The following is a 22,275-nucleotide window of genomic DNA, read 5'->3' as shown; positions in this document are numbered from 1 at the left end:
GCCGGCCGCTGTTGGGGCTGGCCACCGGCCAAGCTAAGGAAGAAAAATGAAAATGAAAGAAAGAAAGAAAAAAAAAGACAGAAGAAGTTATGGAAAATGTTTTCCACTTTTCAGAAGAATGTAATTTTTATTGTTGATGGAAAACATTTTCCTTGAGTAGTTGATTTTCCGTGAAACGAACACAGGAAAATCCAGAAAACATTTTCTTGGAAGTTATTTTCCGTGAAACGAACGCAGCCTTAGAAAGCCAAGATTTTCTTCTTTTCAGGTTTTTATTTTTTGGGGGCATGGGCATTCTTAGCTAAGATGAGATGGGCGCATGGAGCCTTTAAACTTCCGATTAAGCCCACGTATGAAGATGACATTTAGCTTGAGGCCCGTTCGGACATTAAGCCCGCGTAAGTTTACACGACCTAATCTGGAAATTGACTTCAACGACGTGCTTTTGGATAACTCTGGGAAAAGCTAGTGCTAGTCATAAATCGTGTTTGCCGGGAGAAGGATGGCGCACCCATTCATATCCGGAGTGTAAGCATCGTGTCTACTAAGGCCCAATGATCTCACCGAAGCGAATAAAATTGACCTTTCACCCCTTTAATTGAGAAAAAGTAACCCCCGGAGAGTAAACAATCTTTTTTTTTTTTACAGTGAAATCGAATCGAGTCCGCAAGAAACTTTATGGGAAAGAACTATGTCATCCGATCGGTCCTCCTAGACGAAATCCTCGAACTAGGACGACGAGGGACGATCCTCGAGTCAATTGCTTCCGCGTCAATTTGATTCAAGAGATTCTTATTGAACTGTATAGATTGTTGTCCGATTTCAGAGTCTGTCGGCAATCGTCTTAAAACTATCAGCGAGAAACAACGATGTTTCTAACTATAATGATGATGGAGAAGTGGATGGAAGTGTCGACGGGGGACGAGGGTGCTTGCGAATCCTACGCCTGCCACGTGTGATCCCAAACACGCTTGCTGACTCGGATCTACGTAGGAGAAACCTGGATGCCTGCTGATTGTCGATCTTTGTTGGTCTACGATAGCTCCAGCTAAAATTTAATATGCACAAGATGGACGATGGTTGATGATTGCTTGCACTAGTTTTTTTGGAAAAGAAACCGAGCTTTCGTTCTGTAATGGAATTTATTATGAATACAACACACTTTATCCATCGCTTTTTATTAGTTTAATTCGTAAAGGGTGATTATTCTTATATCAAATGAGAAAGGGTCGCGCGTTTCATCGAAAAAGATTAAGAAATGATGATAGGTAGATTGTGTTTAGTGAGAGCAAACCATTTAAGTCGAAAGCAAAGCATTGGACTCTAGCATTAAAGACAGCAATTTAGGCTAATGTCTAGTCAAGATTGGTTTTGCTAGCAAGAAAACTCTAAAGAAAGATCAAATAAAGATATGATCTCTCCATACATGAATAATGAATAAGATCTTTTTATTTTAGCGCATGTTGAAGAATGAACTTCATATTAAAGCAAAATAGTTGGTTTTTATTTGTTTGGTGATGTGAATAAAGTGATTGTCTTCTTACCGGAACATGAAGCGGTTTTCCCCTAATCTAAAATTGTTATTCTCAATTCATGAAAACTATTTTTTACACGTCAATTAATTTTCCGTCGATATCTGAATACTAAAAAAATCAATAAAAAATTTCCTGTCAACGATTTTTCTTTAAACAAACGCATCATTAAAATAATGTGATGTTGTCATCAACAATTTATTGGAAGCTAACTATGAATGCATATATCAAGTGTGATTACAAGCATGGTAAGGGGTGAAAATATTCAAGTTATTTTCCATATCGACATTTTTCCAATCAAGATCGGATTTTTTTTGGTACTCAAATATAAATGATGTATCTCTATCATTTTGAAAATATCAATCTCATCGAATATTACTAATTGATTGAGAGAGAGAGAACGGAAATCGAAACCCTAACTAATTGAGAGGGATAGAAAGAAAGCTCACCGATCGAGCGAGCCCGATCCAGAGAGAAAATCGGTCAAGCGTCGTTGTCGTCGCAACTATCGCCGATCCTCACCGAGCGGTTTTGGATCAAGTTAGATCTGGCGAATGGAACCACAAGTGTTGTCACTGATGTCACCAATCCTCAATAGTTGGCTTCGGATCAAGCCTCGCACCTTGCACTCCTTGGCCGGCGATTGTTCGAGACGATTGAATGAGCGAATGTCCGAGGGTGTGTTTGTTTTGCGAAAAATTATTTTTGGGAAAATGTTTTCCTCATTTTCCAGCATTTGGTTCATTTAGGAAAATGAGTCAATGAAAAATGTTTTCATTTCAAAGCTTAAATTCGGAAAACGATTTCCCTTTTAAAAGAACTAGAAAACATTTTTAAAAATGTTTTAAGGTCCTTACCGAATAAAAATTTCTTATTAAAAATAATTTATAATTGAAAACTTTGAATTTGTTATTATTATATCTTTTCTTTTCTTGTTTTCTCTTTTCTTTCTTTGCCTGTGAACGTAAACCCTAACTCCTCCTCCCCTCTCTCCTTCTCCTTTGCCTCCTCCCTTTCATCACCGCCGCCTCTTCCAACCCTAGCCCTTCCTGCGCTCCGGTTGGCTTCGCTCCCTCCTCTTCCTCTTCGTCGGCATCTTCTATACCTTCAATCATTTTTTAAATGCAATCCAAATACTAGAAGATATTTTTAGTCACGTATCACCAAATAAAGGAAAACTAATTGTTTTCTTGGAAAATGGTTTCCCATAAAATATTTTTCAAAAACATTATGTCTTCTATGAAACAAACACACCCTCAGATAATTATTCTAAATCTATAGATAATATAATTAAAAATCCCGTATCCTCATTTTTTTAATATTTCACCAAAATTGGGGCTGTCGATTTGTTACGTTATCCTTACACTAGTCCAATAATTCACTTGCGAGCCATTCTCAAACCCTGCGGCTCGTCAGTGCACGCGCTCTTTTGCGGGAGTGGCGATAGCAAATGGTGTTTTGATACTATGAATAGGCGAAGAAAGGAGGAGCGTGTGTCGCACGCTCCGGCTGGGCGCCTGGGCGTGGAGGCGACGGATGATTCAGCGCTTCCGTAGCCTTTATCCGATTTTTCGTTAATTTAATGGTTGCTGATTAATCCGGATAAGAACAAGAACCTACGAATACAAACTGTTGTCAGTGGGAACTTTCTCTCTCTAGAAAGCGGCGGGCGGTATTCGTGCACGTGTACACGTGTCTGCTTATAAACGTTATCCACCGAATGCCTCTCTCTCTCTCTCTCTCTCTCTCTCTCTATATCTCTAATATACTTTCTTTCTTTCGGTTAAAGCATCTAATGTACTTTTTGTCAATTATACGTGTACTTTCTTTTAATTTGGTCGCAAAGAGCAATATCCCAGCAAATATAGCAGCAAAATTAGGGGTGAGCATGGTCCGGGTTGGTCCAAGCCACTCCCTAACCCTAGGACCAACCCGTACAGTGTCGGTCTCAATTTTTAGGGACCGAGGACCGACTTATTGAGCTGGAACCAAGGACCGGACCGACCCAATGGGTTCGGTCCGGTTCCAGGGTCAACCCAGGACCGATCAATAATTTTTTCGTCTTGTTTTTTATACTCCCTAAAAAAGCAAACCTACAAATTCAAATTACGCATATATCCACAATGCGGCATTATGCAACTAAACTATAAATACCAAAACATATTCAGCAAATTTAAGATGACACAATAATAAAAATTTCGTACCTGCCAACACTCATCGAGATATGGGACAAGATAGTGTCCACAAGGTGGCGAGCGGGATGTTGCTACTTTTGATTTTGGCAAATTGAAGAACAAAGAAGACAGAATGGAAGATAATGTACTTTGGGGAAGGAAGCCGTGAGGAGATTTACGGCGTAAACTTCGCGCCATTTTGGATGTCGTGAGTCCGTGACTGTGAGGAGTCCTTGGTCCTCACGGAAGAGCGTACTCTGGACTGTGGAGGAGGAGGCCGTGAAGACCTTTACAACGTAAACTTCATGCCTTTTGGAATTGGATGCCGTCTGTCCGTGACTGTGAGCCTGAGGAGTCAACAGCTTTAACATCATTTTACTTGGGTTTTTTTTTTTTTTGAACATACATTTTACTTAGATTTGAATATATAAAAGAATTATAAATAATATAATATAATATAATATAATATAATAGAAATTTTACTTAGGTTTGAATATATATAAAAAATTATAAATAATATAATATAATAATATACAGGTTGATGTGGTTGGACCGACCCAAAACTCTCGGGACCAGTAACCAACCCGCGTAGTGTTGGTCTTGGAATTCGAGGACCAAAGACCGGCCGGTCCCTTGGGAACCAGGACCAAGACCAAGCAAGGTTGGGCGGTCAGTCGGTCCAGGGTCGACCCTAGACCGCTGCTCACCCCTAAGCAAAATGTATATTTAACAAAAGAAAATAGAAAATTACCCCGATCTAAGTATACTAAGGCTCAAATGAGGAAAAAGAGAAAGAAGAAAACTCATCATATTTCATGTTTTCATCCTAGGAGAAAATAGAAGTAGAATACCACAATTAACCAAAAAATGATACTTATTAATTTCAAATTCTTTTCGCTATCACTGAATAAATTAGTTATCCATTTTAGATAATTATGTTAATTTAACTGAAGAAAAACAAGAACAACCATCTAATTTACATGGATTCATCAAAAGAGCTTCTCTATTACTCAATTCATTGAACAAGTTCGCTCTGTGCACATCCGATTTAGCATATTTTAAATCACTATACATGTGTGAATAAGACGGCTTAAGCGATGATTAGTCGAGCGGTAAGATTCAGTAGATAATGCATAAACATCATGAATCTCACCTGCCCATGGCTACAATTTTTCTTCCCAATGTATTAAGTCACACCCCCTCTCTTTCTCTCTCTTCCTCCCTGTGACATCCCGACACGAGCAACGGCCGGTCCGATTCTCTCTCCTACAAGTTGCTAACTTGCTATTTCCAGCATCTCTCTCTCTCTCTATCCAGCACCCTAGTCAACGTCAGGTCCTGTTCAGCTCGAGGCCGAAAGCCGAAACCCCCCGAAGTTCCTCGTTCGACGATTCATCATCCCCCCCCAAAAATCCCCGATCTTCTGGAAACAAGAGATGGATCTCTCGAGCTTGACCGTCGAGCTCTCGCTCTCCCTCAAAATCTACACCTTCCGATTCAAGTTCAGGCACTGAAATCCCGTCCCGTCCCCCTCTCTGCCTCCGTCTCGACTCCATTTTATCTTCCTTCCAGCTCGCGATTTCTAGGGTTTTTTTTTTTTTCTTTTGCTTTCTTCTCTTCTTTTATGGGTTCGAGCTTCTCGGGGTTTTCGTCGGACTCGGACGCGGACGGGGACGGCGCCCTCGCGAAGCCGAGGCTGGGCGACATCCCGGAGAGCTGCGTGGCGGCGGTGCTGATGCACCTGGATCCGACCCAAATCTGTAGCCTGGCCCGATTGAACCGGGCCTTCCGCGGCGCCTCCTCCGCCGATTTCATCTGGGAGGCGAAGTTGCCGGAGAATTACGGGACGATCGTGGAGAAAGTGCTGGACGAGCCCAAGGTGCTGAATTTGGGCAAGAAGGAGATCTACGCTCGCCTCTGCAGGCCTAATTCATTCGATGGCGGTACCAAGGTGCGAAAACTTTTCAATCTCTTTACCGTTTTGAAGATCGATAATGAATTAGGGATTTCTTTGTTTTTTTTTTTTTTTGGGTCGGAACTTAGCGATTTCGATTGCGGGATCATAGGAAAAGTCTTGCCTTTTTCTCTCCTTTGGATAAGATGAGAAGTGGGGTGAATTTGGATTTTCTGGATCAGAAAGAAATGGAAAGTTTATTTAATGATTTAGTTATGGTTTCACTGACCGTTGGTGGATTTGGGGGTGTGGAATGCAGGAAGTTTGGCTGGATAAGAGGACGGGCGGGGTTTGTCTGTCGATTTCATTCAAGGCCTTGATGATCACCGGAATAGACGATCGAAGATACTGGAATCACATTTCGACCGAGGAATCTAGGTAAACCTTCTTCCCTCATTCTGCTCCTGGATGAACCAAATTTGTTCTTATCTCGATGGATTTTTCATCATCGGGTAAACGAGTTTCGTTTTGATGCCAGTATTGGATATCGGAAATGCTCAACGTGTTGTATGGGTTAGATAACATTCGTGGCAACATATGTTCTTGTGGTGCTTGGGAATTACTGGAAGATTGGAGTACTGCATATTTTTTTTTTTTTTTTTGAAGCTTCGAATAATCTCTCTAAGTTTAGTTCAGTACATTGACTTCTGTGAGATGATTGCACCGTAGATGATGAACTTTGGATCATATAGGAACTTAGTACTTTAGTAGTGGACATTCCTTGGAGAGTGACGTTTCTGAAAAGATTTGGTGACATATGAGGAGTGCATTTGCTTGTTTCTTGAATTTGTTACAATACTCCGCCAATTGACATGTAGCTACTTGCCGGCATGATATCCTGTATTAAGCAAGAAGAGTGCAATGAAACTGTTCACATGCAACTAATGCACCAAGAATTTCTTTTTGTAGAGTCTTATCGAATACTCATTATTAGAATAGTATCTTCGGTGGATAAATGGCAAAGGGCTATCTTAAAATTTGAAGCAATCCATGCATTCACCGAAAATTTATAATTGGCGGTGATTAGTGAGTAAGCTAGTGCTCGAAGATTTGCTTTGGTAAATGTTTCCTTTACTTTGTGTCATTTACTTACATCTTGGAATGATCAATCTTATAAAAATGGTAAGACTTGATTTTCTTTCCCGGCTTGTTACATGCAGATTCCATTCGGTTGCATATCTTCAGCAAATCTGGTGGTTTGAAGTAGATGGCGAGTTGGAATTTCCATTTCCTACAGGGACGTACAGCGTCTTCTTCAGAGTCCAGCTCGGTAAGTCGACTAAGAGACTGGGCCGTCGTGTATGCAATCCCGAGCACGTCCACGGCTGGGACATAAAGCCCGTCCACTTCCAGCTCACAACTTCTGATGGACAGCGTGTCGCGTCCCACTGCCATGTGGACAATCCGGGGAACTGGATCCATTACCACATGGGAGACTTTGTCGTCGGGAAGTCCGACACATCGACGAAGATCAAATTTTCAATGACCCAGATCGACTGCACTCACACCAAAGGCGGTCTCTGCGTGGACTGCGTCTTGATATGTCCCAGTAGTGTAGGCAAATTGATTAATTCATTGTCATAGTGCGAGTATCGTAGTGAGATGGGGAATCGTGCGATAGTACATAGTTCGGGCGAAACCGTAGAGCTTAGTTTTGATTGGATGAAGAAGCTTACTGCGTCCATGTACATAAGTGTTTTGATATTGCTCCTCTCTTTCCTAATAATCCAATTTCTGTGCTGCCTGCGATAGTATATAGTTCGGGCGAAACCGTAGAGCCTAGTTTTGATTGGATGATGAAGCTTACTGTGTCCATGTACATAAGTGTTCTGATCTTGCTCCTCTCTTTCCTAATAATCCAGTTTCTGCGCAGTCCCATGTAATTCTCTCTTTTTCCTTTCGACATTTACTATGAAATTGGTTATATGGAGAGTGTTTTGGCATGGTTGCCTCTTGTTTATTCTCCTTCTCTGAAGAATCGTGGTTAGATCTTTCACTTTTGAGACCATCAGCATTTGTGCATCCTCACAATTTCTAAGGTTACTTATTAGTCTACCAGACGCTCACTTATTTCGGGATTGCATTACACTCGGTTATGACGTCGTAAATCGATTAAATGACATTTTGTAACGACACATTTGAGGTAGCAGAGAAGTGTCCGTGTTGTTTGGGCCAAAACTGAGCAACCATTAAAGCACCTTTTATATTAGTGAACGCCAATAGTATTTTCTCCTAAAAATGTGAAATTTCATGAAAGTGGAAGCTTATTGAATCGGGAATTTAAAAAATAATGTCGAAAGTAAATACGTAAAAACATAGAAGAAAGGTGAGGTATCGAATGAATATGAAAGTGGAAACTTATCCGATTGGGAATTTAAAAAATAGTATCGAAAATAAATACGCAAAAAACATAAAAAGAAAGGTAAGGTATCAAATGAGTTTCATGAATCCAAAAAAGAAAGGTAAGGTATCGAATGAATTTCATGAATCGAATCATGGTATATTGTATCGAATCATAGTATATTGTAAGGGAAAAGATTATGGATAACCACCACATGAATTATGAAATCAAATTAGGAGCTAATATCATCTCATCCATTATAAAAGCAATTAGTATTTTTTGCAACAAGGATTACTATATAAATCCATTTTTCTTGAGGGATAACCCACAATACCTAATGGATAAGTTTTCGTCTATTACACAAACATCATTAACATAAATTGGAAATATATTTTATTCGGAGTGGAGTAAGCACCACAACCAATCGATTTTCTTTGGGAATGGATTATAATAATCATTTTTTGAAGTGCATTTATTTCGCGAAATATATTTTCCTAAAAAATCATTACTTGTATCATTTACAAAATAATGAATGAATAAAAAATATTTTTATCAATAAAATATTTAAATATAAATTATTGTTAATAATGAAAACAAACGGAATCTCAATATCTTTAAACAATACAAATGATCGTTTTTGATAAAAACATTTCGAAATCATTTATTCCCCAACAAACAAATGGAATCCTATTATCTTTGAAATGAATGATCAACAGTGTTATCGTAATTTTAATGTTTTTCTTAAATTACACGCAAACAGACGAGACCAGAAATTTCCTTACCAAAAAGGCAATTATTAAAGAAATAAGAAGCAGGTTTCAAAAAGTCATCGGTATTTACAAATTTGGCCTCGCTCGCGATTACGGTATTTTCTTGCATCACTCTCTCTCTTTCCCTTTTCCCTCTTTCGCTCGCAGATAATCATCTTCCTCATAGTCAGAACCAAACGCCACGACCACGCTCTCTCCATCGAACCATTTCCTCTGCTCGCAATCTAGGGTTTCGGAGGACGACCTCGACGAGGGTCCGGTGCATCGGCGACGGAAGGTGGGAATTCCGGCGCCCCCTCTTTTTCTCTGTCCGTCCGCGTCGGTTTCTGCACTCTTTTGCTTTGTTCAGTCGGTGCATCGCTCGCTGAATTCCGATCGGGATTCGGAGTCCGCGGGCTCCGAATCGGTGGTGGTTTTGCCCCGCCTTCGAATTTCCGTTCTCTCTCTCTCTCTCTCTTTCTCTCCGTCTCTCGCTCGCTCGTTGCTTGATTGGGTTCTTGAATGTCGGTCGGGGTCGATCCTCGTATTTCGGTTTTTCGATTTTGTGGGATTTTGCATGTTGTGGAATTGGGAGAGAAAAAAAGGATGAATTTTTGGTCGTTTCTTTAATGCGATTGAATTTCTCCCCCGCGGAGTGAATTAGATTCTCGCGCATCTGTGCGTGAGGGCATTTTGTGAATGATCGGAAATTCGGGAACGAGAAAGGGAGCCCGGCCTAGTGTTTGTGGTGTAACAAAATTACGAATTTATGGGGGGATCTTTTGTTCGGTTTCGACTCCAATTTTCTTGATTTTCTTTTACGTACAGAGGTGTGAACTCTAAATTTTTTCGTTTTACTGTACTATGTTGAATTATAAAAGTAGCTATAAATGTTGTGCCTTGATGCGTTCGGTGATCTAAATGTCCTTTTTAAAAAAAATAAAATTTCTAAGGGTGATTTGATTGTGGTTGATTATGATGCTTAGGTAGGTTTTGAGGTTCGAGAAGGCATCTATCTGGAGCTTGCTTATGACGGCAGAAATGGATCCTGTGCAAAGCCTTGTTAACGACGTGTTGCATGAGATATTCATGACTTTGGGCAAGGGCGACCCTGGTGATCTCACTCAAGCTAGCTGTGTTTCGCGATGTTGGCACGAATTTGGTATGCTGATGAAAATCGAGAATAAAGCTAGTTTCTTTTGATGTTATTATGTCTAATTCTCTCCATCTGTTTAGTTATCTTTCATGCATGGAAGAATGTGTTTAGCTCTCCTTGATGGGATATATGTACATTATTGTCCCTCTTTTATGTATGGAAGAGGATGCTAAAGTAGTTCTTTTTGGTGTGATTGGATTGTACCCACTATAGCAATAGTACCTAGCTGATGAAGTTACGTGGATCGGCAAGTTCATTCTGATAATAAAGTTCTATGCCAACTCATTGGAAATGGGTTTTCTATCCATTGTGCTTGGTTGATGAAGTGTGGACATTCAATTGAATTACATTTTAAGGAGAGTTGCTTTACCATAGATGGCTTTTATTGCTTTGTGCTGCTGTAGTGCATTGTGAATTTGCATGAAATACGATGTGCTCTGGCAAATTTTGAGCATATGGTAGTGATGTTTGTAATGCAAAGCGGTTCATTTAGAAGAGGCAGATTTTTATTTTGGCATAGGTATTCAGGAAATAATACAATTAATTTGACAGAGAGCTTGGAACTAAGTTTTAAGATATTGCTCTGTTTATCTAATCTTTCTAGATATGCAGTGACATGATTATATTCCATTTTTTAATTAATAATTGGAAAGACCTGGTAGATTATCAGCATCTTTTTCTATGAAGCCACTGTTCATCAATTAATTTGTCATTAATGAATTCATCACATTTTGTTGTGTTGCAGTAACAATTATGCTGGATCTTTGTCTTCATTTTTGGATGTTAAATCAGTTCACGGATCTCGATCATATTGTCAATTGAATGATTTTGGTTTTTGGCTTTGTGCAGTGATCACCAATGGTCTTTCCAAGCAACTATGCCTCAAAATGTTTCCTCAGTTATCTGGAGTTGATCATGTCACCGAAAGCTGCTCCTTCAGAAGTGATGGTGAAACTGTTTCTGGCAACACTAAAGAATGGGATGTTCTGGAAAGGGAGCATAGGGTCTATGGTTTTCTGTCTCATTGTTCTAGATCAATTGTTGACAGGGAGTGTATTTCAGATGCAGTAAGCGCTTCCAGCACCGACAATTTCCCGGAGGAGGGTATTAATAATACTCTGGAAATGGGAGATACCTACTGGTCCAGTAAAGGGCAAGATCCTGCTGTGCCTGAGACTTTGATCTACAAACTGGTCGGTGATTTGTGTGTTATTACGGAGATCGACATCCAACCTTATGAAGGTTTTTCCTGATTTCTTTTTGCGCTTCTCTTGTCGATTTTTGTGTTTAATTGTATCTTAAATAAATTAAATTATTGTCGTGGGCAGCTTTTTTCCAGCCAGGATCACCTATATATTCAGCCAAATCTGTGCGATTTCGGATGGGTTATTCTAAAGCTTCATTGGATCTCGATTCGGTTGATCAATCATGTCATATTTCTCCAAATGATAAGTTTATATGGACTTACACTTCCCCAGAGTTTCCCATGGCTCAGGCAAGTGTGGCTCTTTGTTCCTGCTACATGGTGTTAGTTGTTTCATCTACTAGTCTCTACTGCCCCTTGGAAGAATGCGGACTTGGATAAAGTTGTTAATTCTCTTTTTGTGTATAATATGCAGTACACTTTCTTTCTGCTTTCATTACGTCTTAGGAGCACCCTTAATTTTCCACTTGCTTCCTTATATGGGGAAAGAACAATACAGGACCGTAAAGTTGTTGATTCCCTTTTTGTGTACTTCGGTCATGTGTTTTAACTGTGTTCCTCACCTTAAGATTGTCATCATTTTCCATAGATACCAATTTCTCTTTTTTACTTTCTGTCTTGCTTTGTTGAGTAGCAGAATTTTTGTCCTTACGATAAGTTCTTTCTTTATAAGGGAAGAGGAATAGCAGCCTGGCAAGTGTTAAAAGACCTACTATGAGTTGTTAGCATCGCCCACAAATTAATGATTGCCATGACATGATGGTCAGAGTATTAGCAGACGGAATGTGGAGTTAGAGTGTGGAGTGGTTGTCACTCTCGAATAATTAAGGGCTTGAAATGATTCACGGAAAATTGTATCTTTAGGAGGATTTTTTTTTTTTTTTAAATTTTATTTATGGCTGACCATGTAATTTCTGTCTTTCATAGGAGAACTCTTTGCAGAAATTCAAGTTTCCCGAGCCTGTTCTTTGTATAGGCGGATTCCTTCTTGTTGAGCTGCTTGGTGGGGTGCAGACGCAGGAAGAGGATGACTTGTTTTATATTTGGTTGGTCTGCACACTTTTAGCCTTGTGACAGATTACTTTGGTGCTTAAACTCTTTTCTGCAAGTATCTATTCTGTCTGTCTTAGCTTCCATTGTTCTTTCACAAGCAATTTTAGAATATCCTTCTTAGACTTTCAACTTCTAAAATTATGCATAGTCTGTCATATAATCCATGCGCATGAATAGTTCATCGACAATACTTTTACCTACATATGGAAAGATGGAAGTGGTTGTTTGCCTTGTATGAGAATATAAATTACAAAAGAACTCTTCAATGGTCATTTTTGCATTCTATAATCTTGTGGATGGTCCATTTCTTTTTTCCTCCTCTCCTTATAAACTTGAAGAAATGGCAACAGAGATCTTGCATTTCAAGTGCCCATTTGGTGCAACTTTTACTTTTGTCTTTTCACATTTCAATGCAGTTTGACTTGTCTTTAACATTGAACATCTTGAAGTCTTCAGAAATTTGTATATTTGGACTTTTAAGGTCATTTGCAATCATGTCAAATTTCCCCATGATTTTTAAAGCTAATGAAGGAAGCAATAAGTAACTTAGTGTTTAAACAGAGTGAACTAATTGTATACACTAGTGCTTATGTTACTGTTTTTTTATTTTCAGGAGCTTTAAATAAGATCTTTGCTTGATACTTGGTATCGGCTGACTTAATATTTTCGCCTTCTTTTTCCTTGTGCTAGTAGCATGAACTTATTTTATGAGTTGATCAAATTTGAGGTATTTATGGTTTATGGTGGAAACCTTTTGTGTGGTATGACCAGTTTGGTAAAAGTTTCTATAGCTAGGATTTAAAATGCCGATGGTCCAAGAGAAGTAGGATGTGACTGGTTTTGGGGCACAATTTGATACTTTTAATATGGCATCTTGCAGTGTCTCTCATGTTCGAGTTTCGGGGCGACCTTTAACACCTACATTTGGCGTTGAAATAATCGAACCATCCGAAAAGTTTGTTCTGAAGGCTCTTAGTTACAAAAAAGAAAGCTTACCTGAAAGCAGTCCTCGTCGAATTTCCAGCTTGGAACTGCAGAGACGTGAGAGAAACTTGGAGGACATACTCAATATGCTTCGTGGTAATGTGAGAGATGTTGAGGATATATGGGATGAAGAGCAAGATGATTCAGATGAAGAGCAAGATGATTCAGATGAAGAGTTTGTATGACTTCGGCAATGAGTCAGTTCTATGTCTTCTCGTTTATGTAACTTTTCCCCCTTTAAAAAAGGGAGATCCCAGTAGAGGTCTTTATTTTTGGTCATGGACCTCTCTTGACGAAAGGGAGTATTTAACATTGACCCCTTCTCTTCATGTGTATATTCGGTCGAATTGTGTAGTACAACTTGATTTCATCTCGTTCATCATTTCTCTTTTTAACATTGATCCCTTCTCTTATGCTCTTTTTTCTTTTGTAGTTTGTCCAAGTGGGCTTTTGTTTAATTTGGGTCATTTTGATACTTGTTGAGTTAATGTTTTCATATTTGCATTCCAAAATCTTATGGCAAAGAGGTGGTAGACCTCCTGAGGCATCCTCTTCAAAATTGAGGTGGATTCCTCATTCGTTTCTGGTTTTAGACCAAATATGAGATTTGTAGTAATGATAGCATAAGTTGGTGAACAATACAGTGCCAAGTTGATCGATGTCAACTTTAATTACCATGTGGCTAAGATGCCTAACATTTACGGTCCATTAAGCAAGAGGAAAGCATTTCTCAGCAACATTAGAACTAGAACATGCATCACCTGCAGTGAACTCATGAGATCAGTGCAATTCACTGGAGTCAGCATAAGATCGTGACGAACATTGGCATTCCTTATGCCTCGCTACTCGCGCAAACATTCTTTTCCCATTTTTTTTGGCTAATAACACATCAGGTAATGTGCTGATGCATGGAAAAAAAGGGGTGGTCTGCGGTTTTAGTATTGTATGTAGTGTCACTGGAACTAAGCAAGCCAAAAGATTGCCATGGTCATTGACTAGCGGATCACAACTTCAAAAGGAACGGCAGAATTTGCTGGGTAGTATAGGTGATAAATAATTGCTGGTATTTAATCATCACCACACAAGTTGGCATATTGCCGATAAGCTTACACCAACATGGATATGCGTCTGTGGTTATCATGATTACAACATTGAAGGTCGCATGCCGCGACCCAAGCAACCTCTGTGACCGTTGTGACCCAGAACCCTGATTGCCACAACTTAGGCGATCTCCGCGACCCAGATCTGGGTCGTTGGTTGCACGACTGGTTGACGACGGTTGCTGGGGTGCTGCGACCACACTGGCCTTTCTTCACCTCGTCGCCGACCATCACAACCTCACCGGCCAACATCTAAGAATCTAACGAAGAAGAAGATGAACAGTGGCCGGGACATTTCGAAAATGCTGAAACCTTTGGAAGGCCAGCATTCAAAAATGTTCCCAATCACCAAATATTTGAGCAAATGGGCTTCCGACACCCAAAGATACTTGGGAAAGCTGGTCCCAAATGCAGCCGACAATTCATCATCATCCCCCACCAAGGCCCGATCTCCGGAAACAAGAAATGGATCTCTCGAGCTTGACCGTCGAGCTCTCGCTCTCCCTCAAAATCTACACCTTCCGATTCAAGTTCAGGCACTGAAATCCCGTCCCGTCCCCTCTCTGCCTCCGTCTCGACTCCATTTATCTTCCTTCCAGCTCGCGATTTCTAGGGTATTTTCTTTTGTTCTTTTATGGGTTCGAGCTTCTCGGGGTTTTCGTCGGACTCGGACGCGGACGGGGACGGCGCCCTCGCGAAGCCGAGGCTGGGCGACATCCCGGAGAGCTGCGTGGCGACGGTGCTGATACACCTGGATCCGCCCCAAATCTGTAGCCTGGTCCGATTGAACCGGGACTTCCGCGGCGCCTCCTCCGCCGATTTCATCTGGGAGGCGAAGTTGCCCGAATTACGGGACGATCGTGGAGAAAGTGCTGGACGAGCCCAAGGTGCTGAATTTGGGCAAGAAGGAGATCTACGCTCGTCTCTGCAGGCCTAATTCATTCGATGGCGGTACCAAGGTGCGAAAACTTTTCAATCTCTTTTCCGTTTTGAAGATCGATGATGAATTAGGAATTTTTTTTTTTTTTTTTTTTTGGGTCGGAACTCAGCGATTTCGATTGCGGGATCACAGGAAAAATCTTGCCTTTTTCTCTCCTTTGGATAAGATGAGAAGTGGGGTGAATTTGGATTTTCTGGATCAGAAAGAAATGGAAAGTTTATTTAATGATTTAGTTATGGTTTCACTGACCGTTGGTGGATTTGGGGGTGTGAAATGCAGGAAGTTTGGCTGGATAAGAGGACGGGCGGGGTTTGTCTGTCGATTTCATACAAGGCCTTGATGATCACCGGAATAGACGATCGAAGATACTGGAATCACATTTCGACCGAGGAATCTAAGGGCGTGTTTGGTAACGTTTTTGTTCAAAAATTGTTTCAGAAAATAGAAATAAAACGTTTTTGCTCAAAAAATTGTTTCGGAAATAGAAATAAAAAAAAAATATTTATGTTACGGGAATAGTTTTGAACAAAAACGCGTTTGGTAAATGTAAAAAAAAGCATTATTCAAATAAAAAAAACGAAACATATTTGGTAGCTACACTCAATTTCGTTCTTAAAATAGAAAAAGAAACTGTACAAAATTTCTATTTTAAATTTTTCAAAAAATGCTTTTTTTTTTTTTTTTTTTTTTTATAATAAAGTTTAAACTTAATATTGAATTCTCATTCTCATAAAATGCTCATTAATTTAATTTTGTTTATGATGAGTGAAGACAAACATTCTGAACATGATCATATGGCATACTTGCTAGAAAATTTTGTAAGTAAAGTTTGTATCAAATTTTTTTCAAGCACTTTATTTTTATTTTTTATTTTTATAACATATAAACTTGATATTGAATTATCATTTTCATGAAATGCTCACCAATTTGTTCATCTATTCGAATATATCGACTATCTTTTAACCAACCTCTTACTCTCATCAAATCACATAAATTCAAAAAAACATGTCTCTTGATCATGAAGGCTTCATATATCTTATCTGAATGTCCATAAACAATCTCCATTATCCAATCTGTTCCCTAGGAAGTCAATTGACGTGAAAATAATCAAAATCTAGATGAGTTCTAGATTCAGACTTTCTTTTGAAGGCTAAACTCACTGTTCTTGATAATATGGCCCCCTTATTCGGAATCACTCAAACTGCAGGTGGGTGATTGAAGCCTACATCAGTCTTCGTTATAAATTTCGACCATCATATTTTATAACAGAATTTCTTTTAGGTATGGATCATTTTATATCATACCAATTACTTGATACGAAATAACATTTGTCTTATAGACATATAATTAGAATGACACAACAACATTAGAACTACATCGGCAAAGCCGCAAAGTTGAAAATATTCTAGATTATATTGAAACACCTACAATGAATATAAGATTGAATTAATAATTTCTCTTTGGTGACTGCACTAAGAGTCTTAAAATTTGCACTGCAAGTGTACTCAACGGGCTCAACGCAGAGCCATGCAGACTCTGCATCTTCAAGCTCGCTCTCTTGCGGAGTTATCCCTGAGACCGCATTGAATTGGATGTCTACGGGAGTTAAAATCATTGGAATCTTGAGCCGGCCATCCCCCACCAACCTGTCTCAATGAAAGCTCCCCTTTTCCGTTCTTCGCTTCCAAAATCCTTAACGTTTTCGACTTCCCACGGACAACCTCTAGCCCCTTCTTTGAGTACTTGGGTGCCACCACAATCTCGCAGAACATCCGAGTTTCACCATCCGTTGGGCTTGTGAACTCCCGGACTTCCCTCGCCAAGTTCTATTTGCGCAGTAGGACATTGCAAGGTTAGTGTTCACGTTCAACTCAATCAACTTTATCAAGTGAAGCATTACAATATTGACTCAGCAATAGGAGACCCGCACCTACACCAGTGTTGTTTCAATTTTGAGGGAAGCCCGTGCTGAATGAGGCTTAAAGTTTTAAAAGCTCACGCTCCTTTTTATTTATCAGAGAATTATAATATATTATGGAATGTGACCATGGCATAACTTTTAGCCTAATTCGCTCAAACTAGTTGACTCAAGAATGAGCTTCAATATGGAACTCTATGGATTTAAAAAATGAGGAGCCTTTTTCAGTTTATTATATTTGGACTCGGTGGGTGTACTATATAAGGAAATTCGAATTTTCCCTTTGTAACTTGCATAATGAAATAAGCATATACCTCATCAATTTCTATGTTGAAGGCCACGATATCACCAAATGCACTGACTGGATCTGCTTTGACTGCTAATCTGTATTCTTGAAGAATATCGGCGGGGGAAGCCACCCCATGAGGATTTGTATGCTTTATGACGATGCATGTAGGTCACTAAACTCGGATACACGATTCCAGGCAGCATCAACATCCCGATAGTTATTATATGACATTTCCTGCAGCACCAATACATAATTCACAACAAATGAGAGATAGATCTGCTATTGTTACCATGATCTGTCAATGGTTTAAAAGAACTTTGCAAAACAAACTACTATTGCAGTTGCTTAGAGACTTCTAAAGAGCATCCAGTCTCATCTCAAAAACACATGGTTATGATACTAAAAGGCAGCCAATTAGTCCCCTGTATCGCTAATCTCCTTTGCAAAACATTGTTAGTGTTTCATTATACCTAAACCTTTTGCACGCTCAAATACACAGATAGTTGACCTGGAAAAGAAAAGAAACTAGATGCTCCTTAAGAATGATTTGTAGAATTATGTCAAACTGCTAACAAAACCAAAAGTTTAAGCTACCTGTTAGATGGAGTAATTTGGTATATAAATGCTCTATATTTGCCATCACTCAGGCTAGCATTTTACCACAAATTGAAGGGTGGAAGATCATTATGTTGAAGAAGCAAATAAAGTGCCAGAGAGATTTGAATTGAGTACCTCCCGTTCTAGTAACATATTGACTTCTTGAAGCCTTTGTTAATTTATCAAAAAGCTTTAGCTATAACATGGAGATACTATCTATTATTTAGATTTAATAACAAGATTCCATTTTAGAAACTGCCTCCTCTATCTAATGAAGTTTTCAAAGCTAGATAATTACTAGATCCGCTGCAATTTCAACTTCCTCAAAAGATTGACCTTGATGTAAAAATATGACATCAAGGACTCACCTTCCATGATGTTGGATTGCAGTTGCAATACGACCTCCATTAACCTCAGCAAGACTCTTGTCCACATGCAGCCTTATGGTGGGGATTTTCACCATAATGAAGAGAACTTTTAAGAGATAGAGGCAATGTTAAGCTAGGAGGGAATTTCTCTATCAAAAGGAAGAGTCGTCAACCTCCACATTTTCGGTTAAAAAACTAATAGGATAACAGAACCTACTGAAATTACTGATTTCCAAAAGAAACAAACGAAAGGATACCATCAGAACCAAGTCTCTAAAAAGCCCCTTACTTGCATGTGTTTAGACCTACATGCATTTTTAATTGCCTTAGTGGCTATGACATCAATTGAGAACACGAACCAGACGAATACCTCCAGTTGTTTGTCTCCAGAGCCACTCTGACACTGCAGAATCATAGGAAGCAACACTTTGAAGGGCCTTTCAAGCAAGTTTTCTACGGAACCGTTGATCATCTCCATTACTCTTCAGGAACTCTAGCAGTGCAGGGTAGTCGTGTGAATCAACCACAACAAGAACATCTGATGATTCTGTTAGAAGACAAATGCCAACATCAATTCAAATTAAGGGCATATAATGGTACTTGACGCAAAATTACAGAAAAATTTACCACATGCATATTGATACATAGAGGCGCAAAGCCAGCAACAATTCTACAAAAAAAAAAATGCAACATATTGGACATACCTACTTTAGTTTATAATTTAACAAGCATCACAAGAGCAATTGTTTAGTTTTTAGCATAAAAGCATGAGAGAAATCATTACCCAAATAGTAAGAAGATAATCTGGAGCCGCAATCTCAATGTAAAAGTTAACATGCTTTCAGTCATGCCTTGGTTACAAGTGTCGTTGTAGCAAAGTTTGCATGATATCCGTGAGCCTAGAGTGACAGAAGACACCAATACAATCATAATCCCTCACATGTCCAAATTTGGGCGAGCAACGCTCGCTTGGGGCTCGAGCACGAGGGCTCGCTCGAGCGAGCCTCTCACAGATATGGGCAAGCGCTGGCTCGAGCGAGCTGTTGTGCTCGAGCCCCGAGCAGCCGTCACCCAGATCTGCGAGGGGTGGCTCTCGCCGAAGCCCTCGTCGAACGGTGAAGGAGGAGCAGCATAAACTTACCTCGATTCATAAGCTTCAGCTGGTGAAGGAGCAACAGCTGTCGGCGCCGGAGAGTCAGCCGGTGGTGAACTTGTGAGAGACGCCAGAAAAGGGAGAGCTTGTTTCGGGTAGGGCACGAATGAAAGAGATGGTGGTGAATCAAAAGTGTTTCGTTTTTGTTCTTTTGTTTTGTTTTTGTTCTTTCCGGGCCTTCAAGAAGTTTTTCTGGAACAGAAAAGTAACATTTTTTTGTTTTTTTTTTTTTTGTTCCAATTTTGTTCTGGAAACAAAAAAACAGTTTTTGAACAGAAACACAAACAAACGCGTTTCTATTCTTTTTTTGTTCCCGAGAACAAAAAATCAAAATTTCTGTTTATAAACAAAAAAAAAAGAACATTACCATGCAACCCCCAGGTAAACCTTCTTCCCTCATTCTGCTCCTGGATGAACCAAATTTGTTCCAATCTCGATGGATTTTTCATCATCGGGTAAACGAGTTTCATTTTGATGCCAGTATTGGATATCGGAAATGCTGTTGTATGGGTTAGATAACATTCGTGGCAACATATGTTCTTGTGGTGCTTGGGAATTACTGGAAGATTGGAGTACTGCATATTGGCATGCTCAGTTTCGAAGCTTCGAATAATCTCTCCAAGTTTAGTTCAGTACATTGACTTCTGTGAGATGATTGGACCGTAGATGATGAACTTTGGATCATATAGGAAATTAGTACTTTAGTAGTGGACATTCCTTGGAGAGTGACGTTTCTGAAAAGATTTGGTGACATATGAGGAGTGCATTTGCTTGTTTCTTGAATTTGTTACAATACTCCGCCAATTGACATGTAGCTACTTGCCGGCATGATATCCTGTATTAAGCAAGAAGAGTGCAATGAAACTGTTCACATGCAACTAATGCACCAAGAATTTCTTTTTCGTAGAGTCTTATCGAATACTCATTATTAGAATAGTATCTTCGGTGGATAAATGGCAAAGGGCTATCTTAAAATTTGAAGCAATCCATGCATTCACCAAAAATTTATAATTGGCGGTGATTAGTGAGTAAGCTAGTGCTCGAAGATTTGCTTTGGTAAATGTTTCCTTTACTTTGTGTCATTTACTTACATCTTGGAATGATCCAATCTTATAAAAATGGTAAGACTTGATTTTCTTTCCCGGCTTGTTACATGCAGATTCCATTCGGTTGCATATCTTCAGCAAATCTGGTGGTTTGAAGTAGATGGCGAGTTGGAATTTCCATTTCCTACAGGGACGTACAGCGTCTTCTTCAGAGTCCAGCTCGGTAAGTCGACTAAGAGACTGGGCCGTCGTGTATGCAATCCCGAGCACGTCCACGGCTGGGACATAAAGCCCGTCCACTTCCAGCTCACAACTTCTGATGGACAGCGTGTCGCGTCCCACTGCCATGTGGACAATCCGGGGAACTGGATCCATTACCACATGGGAGACTTTGTCGTCGGGAAGTCCGACACATCGACGAAGATCAACTTTTCAATGACCCAGATCGACTGCACTCACACCAAGGGCGGTCTCTGCGTGGACTGCGTCTTGATATGTCCCAGTAGTGTAGGCAAATTGATTAATTCATTGTCATAGTGCGAGTATCGTAGTGAGATGGGGAATCGTGCGATAGTACATAGTTCGGGCGAAACCGTAGAGCTTAGTTTTGATTGGATGAAGAAGCTTACTGTGTCCATGTACATAAGTGTTTTGATATTGCTCCTCTCTTTCCTAATAATCCAATTTCTGTGCAGCCTGCGATAGTATATAGTTCGGGCGAAACCGTAGAGCTTAGTTTTGATTGGATGATGAAGCCTTACTGTGTCCATGTACATAAGTGTTCTGATCTTGCTCCTCTCTTTCCTAATAATCCAGTTTCTGTGCAGTACCATGTAATTCTCTCTTTTTCCTTTCGACATTTACTATGAAATTGGTTATATGGAGAGTGTTTTGGCATGGTTGCCTCTTGTTTATTCTCCTTCTCTGAAGAATCGTGGTTAGATCTTTCACTTTTGAGACCATCAGCATTTGTGCATCCTCACAATTTCTAAGGTTACGTATTAGTCTGCCAGACGCTCACTTATTTCGGGATTGCTTTACACTCGGTTATGACGTCGTAAATCGATTAAATGACATTTTGTAACGACACATTTGAGGTAGCAGAGAAGTGTCCGTATTGTTTGGGCCAAAATTGAGCAAGCATTAAAGCACCTTTTTTTTAGTGAACGCCAATAGTATTTTCTCCTAAAAATGTGAAATTTCATGAAAGTGGAAGCCTTTATATTAGTGAATCGGCTTATTGAATTTAAAAAATAATGTCGAAAGTAAATACGTAAAAACATAGAAGAAAGGTGAGGTATCGAATGAATATGAAAGTGGCAACTTATCCGATTGGGAATTTAAAAAATAGTATCGAAAATAAATACGCAAAAAACATAAAAAGAAAGGTAAGGTATCGAATGCGTTTCATGAATCCAAAAAAGAAAGGTAAGGTATCGAATGAATTTTATGAATCGAATCATAGAATATTGCAAGGAAAAAGATTATGGATTATTAACAAATTAGGAGCTAATATCATCTCATCCATTATAACAGCAAATAGTATTTTACAACAAGGATTAATATATAAATTCGTTTTTCGCGAGGGACAACCCACAATACCTAATGGATAGGTTTTCACCTATTACAAATGTCATTAACATAAATTGGAAATATATTTTATTTGGAGAGGAATAAGCAACACAATCAATCAATTTTCTTCGAGAATGGATCATAA

At 39.5% G+C, this 22,275-nt stretch overlaps 3 protein-coding genes, 1 long non-coding RNA gene and 1 pseudogene across 4 annotated transcripts; 3 read left to right on the top strand and 2 right to left on the bottom strand.

The window, feature by feature from the left end:
* Window positions 1–4,919: 4,919 nt before the first annotated feature.
* On the top strand, window positions 4,920–7,538 carry LOC104442063 (F-box protein PP2-A13). Its single transcript, XM_010055357.3, has 3 exons — window positions 4,920–5,657; window positions 5,920–6,038; window positions 6,821–7,538. The coding sequence occupies exons 1-3, from the start codon at window positions 5,331–5,333 to the stop codon at window positions 7,242–7,244; spliced, it is 870 nt and encodes a 289-aa protein (XP_010053659.2). The 5' UTR covers window positions 4,920–5,330; the 3' UTR covers window positions 7,245–7,538.
* Window positions 7,539–8,862: 1,324 nt separating this feature from the next.
* Window positions 8,863–13,548, top strand: LOC120292755 (F-box protein At4g00755-like). Its single transcript, XM_039311141.1, has 6 exons — window positions 8,863–9,048; window positions 9,737–9,912; window positions 10,756–11,148; window positions 11,235–11,401; window positions 12,038–12,156; window positions 13,044–13,548. Exons 2-6 carry the CDS (start codon window positions 9,780–9,782, stop codon window positions 13,330–13,332), a joined length of 1,101 nt encoding a protein of 366 aa, XP_039167075.1. The 5' UTR covers window positions 8,863–9,048; window positions 9,737–9,779; the 3' UTR covers window positions 13,333–13,548.
* A 1,333-nt stretch (window positions 13,549–14,881) lies between these two features.
* On the top strand, window positions 14,882–21,472 carry LOC120292757 (F-box protein PP2-A13-like). Its single transcript, XM_039311142.1, is given in 4 exon segments — window positions 14,882–15,090; window positions 15,092–15,206; window positions 15,467–15,591; window positions 20,672–21,472. Coding segments are annotated over 4 exon segments (873 nt in total). The 3' UTR covers window positions 21,096–21,472.
* On the bottom strand, window positions 16,506–18,350 carry LOC120292756 (annotated as a pseudogene).
* LOC104438794 lies at window positions 18,917–19,650 on the bottom strand. Its single transcript, XR_005550357.1, has 3 exons — window positions 19,501–19,650; window positions 19,144–19,258; window positions 18,917–19,029 (listed from the first exon to the last, which is right to left on the bottom strand). It is a non-coding gene; the product is annotated as an uncharacterized LOC104438794 (long non-coding RNA).
* Window positions 21,473–22,275: the final 803 nt, after the last annotated feature.

Source organism: Eucalyptus grandis, chromosome 4 (assembly GCF_016545825.1).
Source record: "Eucalyptus grandis isolate ANBG69807.140 chromosome 4, ASM1654582v1, whole genome shotgun sequence".
Lineage (NCBI taxonomy): Eukaryota > Viridiplantae > Streptophyta > Magnoliopsida > Myrtales > Myrtaceae > Eucalyptus > Eucalyptus grandis.
Note: the sequence above shows the minus strand (reverse complement) of the source record. Positions and strands in the feature narration are given on the sequence as shown.

Bases quoted from the DNA above. Each gene is read 5' to 3' on its own strand.
- LOC120292755 (XM_039311141.1), top strand. From the start codon at position 9,780: ATGACGGCAGAAATGGATCCTGTGCAAAGCCTTGTTAACGACGTGTTG. The intron at 9,913-10,755 runs GTATGCTGATGA...GGCTTTGTGCAG, and splicing joins GCGATGTTGGCACGAATTTG to TGATCACCAATGGTCTTTCC. The intron at 11,402-12,037 runs GCAAGTGTGGCT...TGTCTTTCATAG, and splicing joins CAGAGTTTCCCATGGCTCAG to GAGAACTCTTTGCAGAAATT.
- LOC104442063 (XM_010055357.3), top strand. From the start codon at position 5,331: ATGGGTTCGAGCTTCTCGGGGTTTTCGTCGGACTCGGACGCGGACGGG. The intron at 5,658-5,919 runs GTGCGAAAACTT...TGTGGAATGCAG, and splicing joins CATTCGATGGCGGTACCAAG to GAAGTTTGGCTGGATAAGAG. The intron at 6,039-6,820 runs GTAAACCTTCTT...TGTTACATGCAG, and splicing joins ATTTCGACCGAGGAATCTAG to ATTCCATTCGGTTGCATATC.